Below are 18,091 nucleotides of genomic sequence, written 5' to 3'. Positions count from 1 at the left end.
GGCACACTCGCCTGACAATGAGACCAGAGGCATTATTTATCTTTCTGTCTTCTATGGAAGAGGTGTTGTAGTGCAATGAATGAACTGATTTTGTGATGAAACAGTTCATCACGTAATTAATTGACAGCCTGTCCGCTAATCTTTAATACGTTTTACAAAACAATTCTTTTAAAATGAGCTATGTGTGAAGTTTACTACAATATACTTTTGCGACACGTTCTTGTCAGTTTATGGCACTCCCAATTCATTTGTATGATATCCGCAAACGGTGACTCACTGTCGTAACACGCTAGTTGAACGTACGGTCTCTCCTATGGTAAAAACGCTAAAGTTGTTATTAAGTTAAAAAAAAAAACATCTCTGGCCTTAAAAATTGGAATGGGTAAATTAACTTTTATTTTGTTTTTATGAATGCCGATTCTTTAATTTAAATGATATTATGCGTGGTCCGTGTACATTTGGTTTGTTATAAAAACAAACTTTTCTTTTGTTTATTGCTCATTTGACGAGCACATGTGGGTGGGTCTGGAACGCGATTGGTCAACCTGGGTTGACATCTGTCCTGCCTCAATCAAACCCATCAGAATAAGAGTTCAACACCATACAACTCTACAGATGGATTAATCTCATTTTTAATTCAGAACATTAACATTCTTCCAAACGTTTGACAGTTGCATATTTAAATGGTAATAATCAGGGTTGGTGAGTAACAGAATACATGTAACAGAGTTATGTATTTAAAATACAAGTAACTATATTCCAATACAGTTACAATTTAAATAATTGGTAATTAGAATACAGTTACACTCAAAAAGTATTTTGATTACTGAAGAAATTACTTTGCATTTTATTGTCATTTGTTTAATTGAATATTTAGTCCTTTCAGATGGAAAAAATGTATACATATAAATGATGCGATTCAAAATGCATTTGAACAGCGATGAAACACTTTCTTATGATGTGTTACATTCCAGCAGACAGAGAAGTAAGTTTGAAGTAAGTTTGGAGCAGAAGAAATAGAAATAAACCTTGTGTGAATTTAGCATTATGCTAAGCTAATGCTATTTATAGCCATTTTACATGCACAAGTTACCAGACACGATCATATTTTATATCAAGAAAAATCACATTAGATCATAATTTCTTTTATTCTATTAAGATCTTTGATATTAGGGGCAAATCTTTTATTCTTGATAATAATTGTTGTATTGTTTTCATGTAAAAATATCTAAAAAATCCTTCAAACAAAATCAATTTGATTTATCTTGTTTTAGAAACAACACTGCATGAGATATTTAGGTTTTTCAGAGAATGTATTTTTAACATGTGTATTTTGTCTTACTGAGTTTTTATTATCAAAACAAGTGAAAAAATCTGCCAGTGCTGAAGAAGTAATCCAAAGTCTTTAGAATATGTTACTGACCTTGAGTAATCTAATGGAATATGTTACAAATTACATTTTACAGCATGAATTCTGTAATCTGTAGTGAACTACATTTCAAAAGTAACTCTCACAACCCTGGTAATACCTACGCCCCTAAACGCACAAGTACAGTCATAGCGGAGACCTTGGCCAATGACACAGACTACCAGACTAAATCATCCAGTAAACTCAAAGTCCACCTGGCCAGATTCTCAGATAATGTTAGTCTACAACAACTGCCACTCAGTATTTACTCCAGACAGTCATTTTGAGACTGAAGGGACTGTAAACAACTGAAACAACAAAGACCATGATGGAAACAACATCCTCTTTTTTAAAGTAAGTTTACTGACATCATTTAATGAACATTCAGAACTGTTTATTTTACAATATATTTATCTACTAAGTATGTTTTGACTAAAACCAACCTGACTATATACTTATTAATCAATTTGACCACAGTCGTTGGTAAAACAAACAAACAAATATATATTTGACGTATTTTAATAAGTTTAAATGGTTTTCTAAATGTTTATCCATAGGCTTGAAATATGGACTTTAACTGTTGGTCTTTCACAATATGCTCCATCGACGGCTCTTCAGATAAAAGACTGTTTGATTACATCACTTTGCCATGTGCTGTGCCCCACTTTTAAAGCAGCCATTGATTTGATTATCCGCTATATCTTCAACACTCTTAACAACAGCAACCAGCTTTTTACTTTTTCTTGTTCTCTTCTTTTTAAACATATTCCTGTCTGTTTTTGACATGTTGTCCTTCTCTCATCCCCACTCTTCACTCTTACTCAGGTCAGTGTCTCGGCGGGTGTGGTCCGCCCCTCAACGTCCATTCAGAGTGTGCTCCTGGAACAGAGAGGTCAAAAAAGGAGTCACTGCAGGAACTCTAGAGGAGCTTAAAGAGAAGGCAAGAAAATGAAAGATAACAGGACAATACACCCATGTTGGGGGGCTGGTAGATGGGGTTGGAACAATGCTGGTACTAGGATGAGATCTTTAGGGTGGTCAAAAGGTTCTCTCATTTTGTAGTCCAACCAGGGTTGGGGGCATCAGAAGTTTCTGGAGGGCACAAAGAAAATCTAGGGGGGCAATGCCTCCTCTCAGACCTGGCCATGGTTTGAAAAGGTTAATCCATCAGGGTTAAAGGGATATTGGAGGTTCAATACAAGTTAAGCTCAATCGACAGTATTTGTGGTATATTGTTGATTAACTCAAATTCATTTTGACTCGACCCTCCTTTTCTTAAAAAAAAAATAGCAAAGATTTTGGTTACAGTGAGGCACTTACAATGGAAGTGAATGGGGCCAATTTTTGGAGGGTTTAAAGGCAGAAATGTAAAGCTTATAATCGTATAAAACAAAATACATTAAATCTTCTGTTAAAACTCAATTAAAATTCACTTAAATTATTTTTGAGCTGAAAAGTTGTTTAAATCTTCCTTTTTACGGTCCTTTTATGGTTTAAACCATTGCGTTGTTATGGCAACAAAGTAGTAAAATTAGATAATTTTACACAGAAAAGGTTAGTAAGTGATTTTATTTCACTAAAATCATGTTAACACACATATTGTTTATGTCTTGTGGCTATACTTTTGATACAGTGTGTATTTGAATGTTTACATATTGGCCCCCATTCACTTTCATTGTAAGTGCCTCACTGTAATGCAGATATTTTTCTTTTTAAAGGAAAGGAGGGACGAGTCAAAATTAATTTTTGTGGTAATCAACATTATGCCACAAATGCTGTCGATTGAGCTTAACTTGTATTGAACCTGAAATATTCATTTAATAAAAAACATTTATGACTTGTTAACAAGCAGAAACTTGAAGAGGATACTGTCTAGAAAAATTTATTTGGATTCAACTGGAAGAGATTCTCTGTTGCTAAGACATTTTGCTACTCATCCAAGAAACATCACCAATTGTTTAATAATGTCAATAATGTCATATGACTCACAAATTGTTTTGGGAGTTTTTGCACTGGTGTGAATTGTGATCATCACAGTAATGATGATAGATAGCATTGTAGTCAGCTGACAATCAGTGTCGCAGGTGTCATTTTAGATGGCCTGTCTCACTCCTCTCTAAAACCATCTGGTTGCCTTGCCTAATATCTGTTCATCATTGTCCTATAGAAGTAGATACTGTGCATCAGTTAATCCTGCCTGGAGGGGTTTGCAGGGGCTCTATCAAATTTAATTTAATTTACTAGACATCTTACAAAGACTTGGGTAACTGAGAAACTACACAGACATGTGAAAAACACAGATATGCTTTAAAGTCTATTCAAGATAAACCTTGTGGGACATTTTCATTCTGCAAATGTTTTGGCACAGACTTGTGTCATAGTGTTATTTGTGCTTCAGGCAACCCAGGCTCTCTTGATATCTACTGCGCTGACTTTGGTGTGTGAGGAGGATGGGACAGAGGTCGACTCGGATGAGTTTCTCATGGCCCTGCCAGACAACACGGTTTTCATGGGGCTTAACTCTGGAGAGACCTGGAGACCTCATCCTGTACGTGTTTTATGTCAAGCAGAATTTGTTTGTGACTTCAGGATTTATCTCTGGTTGCTTGAAGCTGTTTCACCTCTCATCCAAGTGACTTCATCAGCAGGATTATGAGAATCTCCACAGTATAACACATCCCAATATGAAGCAACCATAACCATGTTTATGCATTTGACAAATTAAGTCTAATATGTGCTGTGCTATTATGTATTTAAACCAATTCAAATAATTTGGTTTAAATTAAATTGTTTAGTGACTTTCTTAAGGATGGTCTTGTTCAGTACCATATATTTTCACTTTACTCTTCTATCCCCCCTAGTTGCATCAAAGGAGAGGTCAAAGCAAACCAGGTGACCACAAGCCAAGGACAGGAAGAGATATTGCTCAGGTCACCTTTGATCTTTACCGGAATAGCCCCAAAGATGTATTTGGCTCTCTGAATGTGAAAGCCACATACCAAGGGCTTTACTCTGTCAGTGCTGATTTTCAATGCCTCGGACCCAAGAAATTCCTGAGGTAAGAAGGCATAGTAGAAGTTTCCCTCTTTGTACTGCCATAGAGATGGAAACTCTAGCATGTAGGGTTTCTCAAAGGCCTAATTCGTCATCTTTGTAGTAACTAAAACAGTGGTTTATTATACTAATTCTTTGTACAAAGTAACTTGTATCAAGCCATATTGTTTACTCATACGCTGCATTTCTTTTGTTCTCATCCCAACTCTCTCAGGGAGGCACTCAGGTTCATGTCCTCTCTCCTCCACGCTGCTGGACACATGTTGATCACATCCGCAAATGTGATTCGTCGTATTGTCCAGGGGGCGGATTTTCTTGAAGCGCAGCATGGCAGACCTATCAGTCACACGGCATACTTGAAATAAAATGAGAGATGTAAATTCAATGGACATGAATTTCACTGCAATTGTAACTGAGGGAGAGATGTTGATCTGAGACTTTGGGGATGTTTCCTAGACATGGATGTATATTTTGGTTCCATTTGTAGGCTGTCACTGTCTGTGGGGAAATTTAAATGTAGAATTACCATTTACTCCAGGAAAAAAAAATATTTCTAAAACTGTAGCCGGTTACATGAAACCCCTTTATAGAATAGTTCACCCCAAAATGTAAATTCTCTCATTATTTACTCATCCTTATGCCATCCCAGGTGTGTCTGACTTTCTTTCATCGGCTGAACTCAAATGAAGATTTTTAGAAGAATTTCTCAGCTTGTTTGGTCCATACAACGCAAGAGAATGGGTGCCAAACAATTTAAGACTCTAGTGGTTAAATCAGTATCTTCAGATTCGATATGACAGGTGTGGGTGAGAAACAGATCTCTTTCACTTTCTTCTTGGTGATTCACGTTCTTCATGCATACTGCCCCTTACTGGCAGGGAGAAGAATTTCAAACAAAATAGGACTTGCATTTTGATGTTTCTCATCCACACCTATCATATAACTTATGATCATTTGGATAAAAACACTGGAGTTATATGGATTACTTTTATTATGCATTTATTTGCTTTTTGGAGCATAAACATTTTGGCACACATTCACTTGGATTGTATAGACTAACAGGGCTTAAATATTCTTCTGTATATCTTAATTTGTGTTCTACAGAAGAAAGAAAGTCATGCATATCTAGGATGGCATGAGGGTGAGTTAATGATGAGAGGATTTTCCTTTTTGGGTGAACTATGCCTTTAAGAAAACCTTTAGTGACAATACACTTCTAATTAATGAATATATTGTAAGGATTTGTTCAGGGCTTAACAGTTACCATAAACTGATTCTGTGTATTTCATTTAATTTATAAATGTTTATTTAGGGGTTCTTGTAGCTCAACTGGTTTATGACACCAGGAAACTCACAAACCCATACCTCGAATGCACTGTAAAATTACTTTTTTTTTTTTTTTTTTTTAATCCAGAGTTTGCCAAATGCATAGATGCAAATGTAATTTCATGCTTAGCGTTCTTTAAGTTTACATGTTAATAACATCTGTATGGCAATGTAAATAGATAAATAAATGTTCAGAAATAGTGAACAGTTACAACAAACACTTTTTCCATGTTTTTAAGATCAATTTATTAAGTAAAACCAAATTGGTACAAAAAGCTTGAGCACAAAAGGACAGTCTCTCTAGTCAGTTTACTCAATGCATAGACTAATAAACTTATTTGATACTACAAAATTTTAATTAGTATTAAATAATAATAAAAAAAGACAGAGTATTATGATTGAAATAAAATCAAGCACATGATTGGAATAAAATCAAGCACATAAATTAGTATTTTTCTGTCAACACATGGTTTCCATCAAAGAGTTATTTTAGAAACAAAGCTGTGTAAAGCACTGTGGATTTAAAAGTTTCTAGTTATGCTTAGAACCTTACATACAATTGAACTTTGTAAAAGCAAACATCTACATATCCAAGCTCGAAGTGAAACCTAAATATTAAAATGGAAACACACATGCATTCGCTCTGTTGAATCACACTGAGAACCACGATGAATATAACTCTGATAAAACAAGCTACAAAATAAAATACATTTTACATTATACATTAATTCAGTGCCTTGCCGCACACAATTTTAGTTTTGATCACTTTAAGGTACACATTCTAAAGGCCGAAACATACTTCAAGCAAACACGAGTACTTGGCGAACGCATGACCAACACGTGGTCCCGTTGTACATATGTTACATGCGTTCTTGCGTTGCTCTTGTGGTTACAAGCCTCAGACCACATGAGGGAAATAGATGTTTTTAGGCATGACCACGAAACTGGTGCTGCGTCCGAAACCAGGAAAATGTTGCCTTAGGAGGCTGTATACAGAGTTACATTTTCTGAATGGACTGGGGACAATTATGTGTCTGTATTTTTTCTAAAAGTTTCAACTCAAATCGCTGCCTTAGTCCACCATGACAGTAGTTGATTGAAAGACGAAAATCTGATATAGCGCCCCTTGTGGCAACTCTGAGAATACAGTGTGTAGTTGTGTTGAGTTATGAATTAAGGACTGACATATTTCACAATGCAACAGGTGTAAAATCGAGCTTACGTAGCAAGGTGCGTCTGCAAACACGTACTTGCATAGAGTATGTTTTGGCCTTAATACTAAATATTTTGATTCAAGTAAGATACTTAAGTTTGGAGATAGTTATTGCATAACAATGTTGTGAAAGAGTTTCTACAGTACAAGGCCCTGGATCATAGCATTAATTTTGGAGTAAAAACATCCAGAAAAATAAGGAAGAAAATTAAAAAGTTGAACTTTTTGTGTAACATCTTTGGCAGTGATGTGGAGTTAAGTTTCCACCTATCTGCACAGCTTCAAATGCCTTGGCAAACATTCACCCTAGGGAAGAACTGGTGTACTTCCTCTAAAGAAGTCATCCCATGTTGCTGTTTCACCTCCTCCCCCTCCATTAATTAAAGAAGAATCCCCCAAACTCAACCCAGAGCCCATACCCTCCATCAAAACTTTGGGGCGTGAATACTTTCCGCCCCTTTTCTGCTGTTGGGTTATGACTTCTATGATGCGTTGTCTCTCCTGTGAAGTCATCCAGCGCATCTGATTGTGTTTGATGTGGTATCGAGTGTCTCCATACCACTGGATAATCTCTGTCCGCGTAAGGCCCGTCTTCTGCTGCAGAATCAGGTAGTCATCACTTGTGGGCCACTGGCAGCGAAGGAAGCTTTGTCTCAATATTTCCAACTGTTCCCTTGTCTTTTTACGAAGTCGCACACTGGATTCTACCCGGCCATGCATGAATGATGATGGAGAAGGAGCAGAAGGAGAGGGGGAGCGGTCTGCAGAGTTTTGTTGAATGGAAGCATTGCCATCATCGAACTCGCCTTCATCACTTACTTCTTCTCTGGTCTCAACCGATTGGTTGTCTGCCCCCTCTTCGTCGTCATCACCCACATCAACCTCAAAGCCCAACTCAGTGTTTGCAACCTCATTGTTGCTATATAAACTCCCACTAGGCAGCTCACTCTGAGAGTTCTGTCCAGTTTGTTGAAATGATCGATTCAGCTTTGCAAGCTTGGCTATCCAAGCCCGGCCATTCCTGCGAAGCTGGTAGCGGCTATCTGCAAACCATTTCCGAATTTCACGGCGATTCAGTCCGGTTGCTCCCTGAAGACGTTCGACTTCGGCGTCAGTGGGCCATGACTTCCGAACAAAACTGCGGCGCAGGGCCATCAGCTGAGCTTTAGATTTCTTCCCCGGAAGGCTGTGCAAAGACTTTGAAAGCTCGGAAAGTTGGTGTGGTCCTGAATGGTACGGAGTTGCAGAGTGTTGGTTATTCATAATCATATATTGTGATTGTCCATGAGCATCAATGAGTTGGACTCCAGTATTATGAAGGGTTATGTTTCTACTGTTAGTCTGGAACTGAGTAATAACTTGAGGAACTTGGGATGAGAGCTGAACACCATTATTGTACACAACATTAGAATTGAGGAACTGCTGAACACCATTGTTGTATTGGGGAGTTTTATTGTACTGACTAACATCAAAGCGGTGTTGGTCACTGGTGCTGTGCTGAGGAACAGTTTGGCTGGGTTTGGGGGTGTGGTCTCTCTGATAAATATGGGCCTCGGCTACTGGTGGCGGTTTATCTGCCTGCTGCTGTCCATCTAGGCTCCTCTCATTTCCTGAATTATCATGCAGCTCATCCTCCTCATCGTTTAGTTCCACACATTCCTCCACTACATTTCTCTTCTGAATGCACCACAGCTTGCGTCGTGTTTCCTGGATATCGTCGTCACCCCAGCTGATTCCATAGCGTACCCGTTGCATCATGAACCATGTTTTAACCCGCTCTGGCTGTAATGCACATCTTCGAGCTAGAGCACTTGCCTCCTGTGGGGTAGGGTATGGGAATTCGTTAAATGCTTCCACAAGTTCTGACACAGCATCCAGCTCATGGATCTGCTCAGAGCGAACCCAAATAAGTTTTAATCCATCCGATACCAATGGGAGACAGACCAAGTTAGTTTTGTTGTGGGTCGATGTGCCAGTGGAGGCATTTTGCCTCTTTTGGCAAGCCTGCTTAGACAATGAAGAGCAAGGGGACTTCTCCTGAGGTAATACAGCCGTTAAGCTCTCAGTGGCTTTGGGACCAGGTGAGACTTCCATCCTCTCTTCTTCTTCTTGGGCCTCCATGGAGGATAACGTCTCATTTGAATCTTCAGGGTTCTGAAGTGAAGCAGATTCAGATTCTTCATGGGAGATTGGCTGAAGGGATTGAGAAACAAAAATATGAATAAATGTACATGACAAATTCTCTCTGATTGTTAAAGTTGAAGTGAAAATGTCAAAAGGATGCAATTTCCTTTCATCTCTTAACATTTCAGAGTCTCTGAGCACTTTATTTGGAACACTGTGGTACTAATAAAGTGCCCAACGTCCGACTCAAGGTTCGACATGATGTGCGGTCTGAGATTTTATTCTGCTCACTACAATTGTACATTGTACAATTGAGTGATTTTCTGAGCTACCGTAGACTTTGTCAGCTCGAACCAGTCTGACCATTCTCTGTTGATCTCTCATAAACAAGGCATTTTCATCCTCATTACTGTCACTCACTGGATGTTGTTTTGTATTTGGCACCATTAGGAGTAAATTCTAGAGAATGTTGTGTATGAAAATCCCAGAAGATCAGCAGTTACAGAAATACTCAAACTAGCCTGTCTGGAACCAACAATCATGCCACTTTTGAAATCACTGAGATCACATTTTTCCCCATTCTGATGGTTGATGTGAATCTCCTGACCTGTATCTGAATAATTTCATGCATTGCACTGCTGCCACATGATTGGATTTGGTACCTAATAAAGTGATTGGAGAGTGTATGTAGCACATACTGTATATACTCAGTGACCACTTTATTAGTAACACATGTACACCTACAGTGCATCCGGAAAGTATTCACCGCGCTTTACTTTTTCCACATTTTGTTATGTTACAGCCTTACTCCAAAATGTATTAAATTAATTATTTTCCTCTAAATTCTACAAACAATATCCCATAATGACAACGTGAAAGAAGTTTGTTTGAAATCTTTGCAAATTTATAAAAAATAAAATAAATAAATAATCACATGTACATAATTATTCACAGCCTTTGCCATGACACTCTAAATTGATCTCAGGTGCATCCTGTTTCCACTGATCATCCTTGAGATGTTTCTACAACTTGATTGGAGTCCACCTGTGGTAAATTCAGTTGATTGGACATGATTTGGAAAGGCACACACCCATCTATATAAGGTCCCACAGTTAACAGTGCATGTCTGAGCACAAACCAAGCCATGAAGTTCAAGGAATTGTCTGTAGACCTCCGAGACAGGATTGTATCGAGGCACAGATCTGGGGAAGGTTACGGAAACATTTCTGCACCATTGAAGGTCCTAATGAGCACAGTGGCCTCCATCATCCGTAAATGGAAGAAGTTTGGAACCAGCAGAACTCTTACTAGTGCTGGCCGACCGGCCAAACTGAGCGATCGGGGGAGAAGGGCCTTAGTCAGGGAGGTGACCAAGAACCCGATGGTCACTCTGACAGAGCTTCAGCATTTATCTGTGGAGAGAAGAGAACCTTCCAGAAGAACAACCATCTCTGTAGCACTCCAGACGGAAGCCACTCCTCAGTAAAAGGCACATGACAGCCCTCCTGGATTTTGCCAAAAGGCACCTGAAGGACTCTCAGTCTGACCCTGTGATTTCTCAGACCATGAGAAACAAAGTTCTCTGGTCTGATGAAACAAATATTGAACTCTTTAGCCTCAATGCAAGCGTCATATCTGGAGGAAACCAGGCACCGCTCATCACCTGGCCGATACCATCCCTACAGTGAAGCATGGTGGTGGCAGCATCATGCTGTGGGGATGTTTTTCAGCGACAGGAACTGGGAGACCAGTCGGCATCGAGGGAAAGATGAATGCAGCAATGTACAGAGACATCCTTGATGAAAACCTGCTCCAGAGCACTCTGGACCTCAGACTGGGGCGAAGGTTCATCTTCCAACAGAACAACAACCCTAAGCAAACAGCCAAGATAACAAAGGAGTGGCTACGGGACAACTCTGTGAATGTCCTTGAGTGGTACAGCCAGAGTCCAGACTTGAACCTGATTGAACATCTCTGGAGAGATCTAAAAATGGCTTTGCACCGACGCTCCCCATCCAACCTGATGCAGCTTTAGAGGTCCTGCAAAGAGTATGGGAGAAACTGCCCAAAAATAGGTGTGCCAAACTTGGCATCATACACAAAAGACTTGAGGCTGTAATTGTGCCAAAGGTGCTTCAACAAAGCAAAGGCTGTGAATAAAGTACATGTGATTTTTGTTTTGTTTTTTATTTTTAATAAATTTGCAAAGATTTCAAACAAACTTCTTTCCCGTTGTCATTATGGGGTATTGTTTGTAGAATTTTGGAATAAGGCTGTAACATAACAAAATGTGTAAAAAGTAAAGCGCTGTGAATACTTTCCGGATGCACTGTATATTAGCATTTCTGCATGTCAAGATGAGCAGAAGGAAAAACAGTTCTGGTGCCATGCATCAATTTGCCAATATAATTATTATTTTCCACTTCGAAGCTTATGAGATGCATTAATATTCATGTTATATAAATAATAAGATCCCTAGATAAGAAAAACTCCAGAATCAATATTTTTATGTGAGGATCGATATTCTTGATACCACGTCAGCATCGGAAGTATCAATGCTTTAGTATCGATCGCCCTTCCCTACTGTACAAGTTAGATGCACTCCACTCACAAACTGCAACTAGGAAGAAGGAAATGCTGAGAGAGAGATATCTAGATGAGAAGCTATTAATAAAAGGATTCAAGATCAGACCCAGTCCACAAAGACTGATCCACTGCTTTTCAGAATCGATATTGAATCGACCAAATAAAAATAAAAACAAATAATCGAAAAATATGTTTTTTTGCTCAGCCCTACAGTTTAGTGTAATTGTATTTTTTATTTAAGAAAAAAACATCAAAGCGGTGGCAAAACTATTTATAATTTTTTTGTCCAAATCATGCAGCCCTGCAATAAAAATAAATAAATACAGCTTCATATGGGCAGAATAATCGTGATTAAATTTTTTGTAACCAAAATAATCATGATGATCATTTTAACCATTATCGTGCAACCCTACACAACAGTATCTAGAGTTTACTTGGTGGCTACATTCACACAGCAGCAGAATACGGTTGTCGGATCTGTTTTGAGCTCTTAATACAGTTACATTCACACACAGGACACTTATTTACAACCGCATTCTATAACCAAACTGACACCCGCACATTTTCATATCTCACAACCGCATTCTTGGCAAACCTGTGCTGTGTGAAAGGAAACGTACTGGACAACTAGTTGTTAGTTACGTCATGTACAGTAAGAGACACGCTGCACTGTAAACGCATGTGTCTCCTGTGGTTCATGTTGGGGTTTTTAACTCATGGAGACAGAGAAATAAGCTGCATGTCATCCGAAGATTCAGACGCTGTTTTCCACTGGCTGCTCACGGACACGAGCCGCGCGACACATAAGCTGCACTTTTGGTTCATTATGATCTGATGGATGAACTCGCGCTTAGATTGGACTCATTTATCTAATAACGTGGCAGCAATTGTGATAAGACATGCCAGTGTTATGGACATCCCCATCTTTTAATCACAGTCACTATGGTTACAGCTGTTAGAATACAGTTGTGACTTTGGTTGTTTGTTCATACAGACAGTATTTAAACTGCTACTGTACGCTGTTGTATGAATGGGACATTCCAAGACTCTCACCTGTAAGTAAATATGGTTGTCAATCCCAAAAACTGACTGTGTGAATGTAGCTGGTATGGTGCCAAAAATGCTTGCATAATAAAAAATAAGTAATAAAATTTCTACCTCCAGAGAACTAAGATATTGTCATGTTCCTATGCTTCACATATAGAACCGTCAATCTGGACTAAACATCACCACCTTTGTTAAGTGTACCCATGGATGGGAAATGCATGTGTAACCCATGTTATTCTGCTAATAAAGTCCTGTAGGCCCATCACATTTGTAACAGCTGGAATTATCAAATAAAAAAGGAACATTAACACAAAGTTAGGACTAAATAAAGATAAACTGTACAGAACATTGTACTGGGGGGGGGGCACAGTGCTTAATTATGTTATGCACAGTAAAAGATTCTTTTAAATGACCTTAAATGACCTGTTTTGATCAAGTCATGCATAATGACTAATTCAAGCACCCAAATAAATATTTCACATAATATGGTAATTGGGATTTTGTTAGTCAGTAGATGAATACATTGAACAGCACATGACTGACTGATCTAACAATAACTTTTTGTCTTTAGTTTTTATAGGTTTTGGATTCTAATTCGCCCAAATATAACTTTCCATTTTAATAAAACAAGACTGCATCTGTATGTCAGTGGATAGGTGTTACATTTTAAAAATAAAATGCAATAACAGATGTGGGTAGAAGAGAGTAGCGGAAACAGACACATTTATTGACAATGTATTGATATACTTTCAATATGAAAGAAGAGTGAACTCTGAAATTCAGACAGCGACAACCACAAACTCTCCAGCAGCAGGAACCCATAATGTGCGCGTGTGAACAACCATCTCCCATCACGCAACCCAGCCATGAAACGCTCCATTTATATAGGGAGGAAACACACTGGCGTACCGGTGCGCCCAATCAACAATCAGCTCACCTGGATAACCCACACCTGAGAGCAATTAAGAGAGAGGCAGAGAAAGAGAAATAACACACACACTACACAAACAATATGTCCGAGAAGGCCATCACAATGGAGGACACGTAAAAGAGCCTGAGCTGTGTCAAAACTGCTGACACTAATGACTCTGATAACAGCTGCAACGAACAATTATCCTAACATTCAAAATAACTCATTCCAGTGCCGATCGTCAGTCAATACACACACAGATGAAACAGAAACTCTAACTCAAGAACTGGAGATCCACACATATCTGACGAAAGCAATTTAAAAAATTGGTGAGGATACATCTCACCCGTCTCAACCCTTAACTGACAACGATGTATCTAATCATTCAGTGAATACTTGGAAACAACTGAGAAATTCATCTTTTAACTTTTTTCACATATTTGTCAGTGTGGTCACTGTTCTTGAGGAAATAAACTCATCAGCCCAAACACTGTACACGTGCTATAATGGGCCTTTATCACACTTCCGCGTTCGCAGAGCGGAAGCTTCACTTAGTTGTGTAAAACAACTACCGCTGCAGTTTGTTTAAATGGCAGTGCCCATAGCGCTGGACTATTATGGCCTATTTTATGTACAATAATCTCAAATGCTTCATCTAAACAGACCTACCTCACCTTACAATCATTAGGGGTAATGAAGAATAGAAAACTATGTCATGTTGTTTTATTATTTTAAACAGGATTATATGTAAGCAGGGACCACTTCACAGAGTATAACTATGTTTTTATTAGAGGAATGCAAGAATATAATACAAAAAATAGTACATTTACACATTAAAGAGCATTAGAACAGGACAAGTGTATATAATAAGGCACAAAAAAAACTATTTATATTCGGAGTAAAAATTCTAGAGATTATTTGCGATGATAATGATCACATTACTTTCATATACTTACTTACTTGTAATCTCCATGTATTAAAAATGTTCAAATAAAGAAACGTTTCCATCCCAGAGTCCGATTGCAGAAATCAACTGGTTAAATCATTGTAAACGTGGGGTTATATCCTCATGGTTTGAGTACTATGATTAAAGCGTCTGCTCACGAGTCGCGACCGAATGCAATGTAAATAAATCATAGAGATGAAAATGTCCCAGTGTCTACAACTGTACTACAATTATATTTACAAAAGTGAAAACAACAACATTAAAACATTTAAACGCAGTCTCTTCGGACTTGAGTTGAGAACAATAATCCTCTGGGAGTGAACAGGGACAACTCTGTGCTGATAATTGCCTCGCTCAGATACTATTACATATTAAAGTGCTAGATAACACATGGTGAAATGCTGAGCTATTCCAAAAAAAATTATTAAATGGCTGATGTGTACTGCCAAGTGCATCCAATAAGGCTTAATTTATTTAGAAAAACTGTGATCATCCATAGACAGATCAACGGGCAGATGTTAAGTTACGCTAATATTCGGAGCCGGATGTGACGACACGTGGACTGTGATAAAGGCCTATAGTAGGTAGGCAATTGGTCGATGCTGTGATTGGCTGCTGCTGTAAACAATCACTGGGTCTGTAGTCATTTGTGCGTTCGGTGAGAATTTAGGCAGTTTGACATGAATAAACCCCTACACAATGTCAAAATCAACGATAATATACTTACATTTATAATATATTTAATACATTTGGGTGGCAGTTTTTCTTTGGGTGGCATTTGCCATCCCATGCCAGCCCGGTAGATCTGCCCCTGTCTCAGAATACACAACATGCCGAACCTTGAGGCAGATGGGCTACAACAGCAGAAGACCACGTCGAATTCCTCTTCTGTCACCCAAGAACAGAAAGCTGAGGCTGCTGTGGGCACAGGCTCACCAAAACTGGACAGTTATAGTCAGGAAAAACATTGCCTGGTCTGATGAATCTTGATTAGGTACACAGATGGTTGAACCACTGCAGCCTCAGCGTCCATACATCTCTCTAAAGGGTGTCTGACTGGGGCCACTTTAATTTTTTACATTATTATTCATAACATCAACTAGTTGTTCAAACATCCGACCAACTAGTTGAATATAAAAATTGTTAGTTTTGCACATTCCTAGTTTGAAACTCACGCGAAGTTGGAACAAATGTCAAATTTGGTTTCATAATTTTTTGAAAAACAGAGCATACAAGAGCAATATATCCTCTCTGTTTTTGTTGTTGTTTACAAACAACAAAATGGCTAAATTTGTGTTGATAACGCCACATAAACATTTTTAAACTAATATTAAATTAATAAATATTAAAAAAAAATACTAAACTGCTTATTTAAAAAAAAAAAAAATTAAAAACAGATTATTTTTTAAGAATTTCAGCTTTTAATGAGACAAACTCAGAAACTGAAAACATGTTCATTATAGTAGTGTTATATGCAAGTAATTGTTCTGTGTTAAATACTCGGTGAGTATTTTTTTTTAAATGATCTTTTCAGTACATAAACCTCAGTATTGACGCATGTGACAAAATTATTCTCAAAAACTTTATTTTAATGTGGCACTAAAACGTCTTGGTACAATAGAAACCTATAGTGAACATGTCTAATTCTTGACCACACTAATGGTCCACGCCTCTAACACACACATGTACGTACATAGTAATGACATGCACACTTAAGTTTACTCACTTTATCCTTGACAGGGCTCTTTTCCAGTCGTGAGCTTAGTTCACCATTTAAGCAAGACGTCGCCCCATCATGCACACCTTTGCCACGCTCCTGTTCTGGGGTGTCATCGTCTTCACTCCTCACCGAGTTCGAGTCCGAAATGCTGGTGACTGGATGCGCGGCGTGCAGATGTTGACTGAGGCATTTAACGTCTAGCGCTTTATAACCACAAATCCGACACTCGTACGCATCCTTGACGGTCTCCCCGGCGTGCCCGCCAGTGTTTCCCGCTGGGCTCTCAGGACACGTCACTGGGTCTGGAGGTGAAGCCCGTGTGCTTGAGCATTGCTCCATCGCTACCTGTGCAAGACCGAGCCAAGACGTAATTCATACGCAAGCTAGATTTCTCCCAAAACAAAGTCCACGTACGACGGCGCCAACGATGCAACGAGTTTCATTTGCGAGAATAATTCTATAGGAAGTTGCATGCAGGAGCTGAAGGCTGAATCCTAAAGGATGGCCACACTGGTCTGGATATGGAACAAAGGCTGACTAGCAAGCGAGCTAACACAAGAGCTTGGGGTGGCTTTTACACAGGCTTCACACACAGGCATATAAAGTCAAATAGACAGCTCGGACACAGCCCGGAGTATTAGACCTCAAGAAAGGTGGTTACTTAAGAAATACGGCGAAATAAAAGCGTATTTCCCTGGCAACCGCATTCGCCTTTGGGTCGCACAGTTGAGGGCTGTCACAGGTTTGGTTTGTCGCATCATTGGCATGTGAAGCTAGAGTTGCTTCAAAATAAAAGCTCCATGCCGGCGGTGTATTTGCGCTCTCGATAAATGTTCATGTGTCCCTTTGACATTCAAAAAGAGATCGCCACATACAAAAGTTCTATTTACACCTAAAAGTTATGCTCGTTCAAGAGTCAAGGAGTCTTCTTTGCATGACAAAAAAAGCCTCACATTGCCAAAGTATTCGGCACATTATGTTTACATGCACATTAACATGCATAGTGTGTATGTATATATACAGGGCTGGGGAGTAACGGAATACTTGTAACGGGAATATGTATTTAAAATACAAAATTCCACTACAGTAAACAATTTAAATAATTGGTATTTAGAATACAGTTACATTCAAAAAGTATTTAGATTACTTAAGAGATTACAATTGCATTTTATTGTCATTTGTTTCATTTAATATTTAGTCCTTTCAGATGGAAAACATTTATACATATAAATTATGTGATCCAAAGTGCATTTGAACAGTGGTGAAACACTTTCTTATGATGTGTTACATTCATACGAGCAGACAGAGAAGTACGTTTGAAGTAAGTTTGGAGCAGAAGAAATAGAAATAAACCTTGTGTAAATTGTCAGTTTTACGCTAAGCTAAAATGCTATTTCTAAACATTTTACATGCACGTTACAGACACGATCATATTTTTTATCAAGAAATATTATATTCTTGATAATAATTGTTGTATTGTTTTCCAGTAAAAATATTTAAAAATCCTTAAAACAAAATCAATTTGATTAATCTTGTTTTAGAAACAACACTGCATAAAATATTTAGGAATTTCAGAGAATGTATTTTTAACATGTGTATTTTGTCTTACTGAGTTTTTATTTTCACTTATAGTTTAAGTGAAAACATCTGCCAGTGCTGAAGTAATCCAAAGTATTTAGAATACTTTACTGAGCTTGAGTAATCTAATGGAATATGTTACAAATTACATTTTACAGCATGAATTCTGTAATCTGTAG

At 38.3% G+C, this 18,091-nt stretch overlaps 2 protein-coding genes across 2 annotated transcripts; one reads left to right on the top strand and one right to left on the bottom strand.

Annotated features, from left to right (window-relative positions):
- The first annotated feature begins 1,608 nt into the window (after nt 1-1,608).
- LOC127651819 (cell death activator CIDE-B-like) lies at nt 1,609-5,950 on the top strand. Its single transcript, XM_052137848.1, has 5 exons — nt 1,609-1,762; nt 2,234-2,348; nt 3,807-3,956; nt 4,270-4,466; nt 4,677-5,950. The coding sequence occupies exons 1-5, from the start codon at nt 1,734-1,736 to the stop codon at nt 4,825-4,827; spliced, it is 642 nt and encodes a 213-aa protein (XP_051993808.1). The 5' UTR covers nt 1,609-1,733; the 3' UTR covers nt 4,828-5,950.
- On the bottom strand, nt 5,744-17,083 carry homezb (homeobox and leucine zipper encoding b). Its single transcript, XM_052137835.1, has 2 exons — nt 16,341-17,083; nt 5,744-9,194 (listed from the first exon to the last, which is right to left on the bottom strand). The coding sequence occupies exons 1-2, from the start codon at nt 16,671-16,673 to the stop codon at nt 7,308-7,310; spliced, it is 2,220 nt and encodes a 739-aa protein (XP_051993795.1). The 5' UTR covers nt 16,674-17,083; the 3' UTR covers nt 5,744-7,307.
- Between the last annotated feature and the right edge of the window lie 1,008 nt (nt 17,084-18,091).

This window comes from Xyrauchen texanus, chromosome 1 (genome assembly GCF_025860055.1).
Source record: "Xyrauchen texanus isolate HMW12.3.18 chromosome 1, RBS_HiC_50CHRs, whole genome shotgun sequence".
Classification (NCBI taxonomy): Eukaryota; Metazoa; Chordata; class Actinopteri; order Cypriniformes; family Catostomidae; genus Xyrauchen; species Xyrauchen texanus.
This window is presented reverse-complemented; position numbering and strand designations above follow the sequence as displayed.

Excerpts from the sequence above, each read along its gene's own strand:
- LOC127651819 (XM_052137848.1), top strand. The coding sequence starts at position 1,734 with ATGATGGAAACAACATCCTCTTTTTTAAA. Across the intron at positions 3,957-4,269 it reads AGACCTGGAGACCTCATCCT|TTGCATCAAAGGAGAGGTCA; the intron begins GTACGTGTTTTA and ends TATCCCCCCTAG. Across the intron at positions 4,467-4,676 it reads GGACCCAAGAAATTCCTGAG|GGAGGCACTCAGGTTCATGT; the intron begins GTAAGAAGGCAT and ends CAACTCTCTCAG.
- homezb (XM_052137835.1), bottom strand. The coding sequence starts at position 16,673 with ATGGAGCAATGCTCAAGCACACGGGCTTCACCTCCAGACCCAGTGACG. Across the intron at positions 9,195-16,340 it reads AGAGCCCTGTCAAGGATAAA|CCAATCTCCCATGAAGAATC; the intron begins GTGAGTAAACTT and ends CAATCCCTTCAG.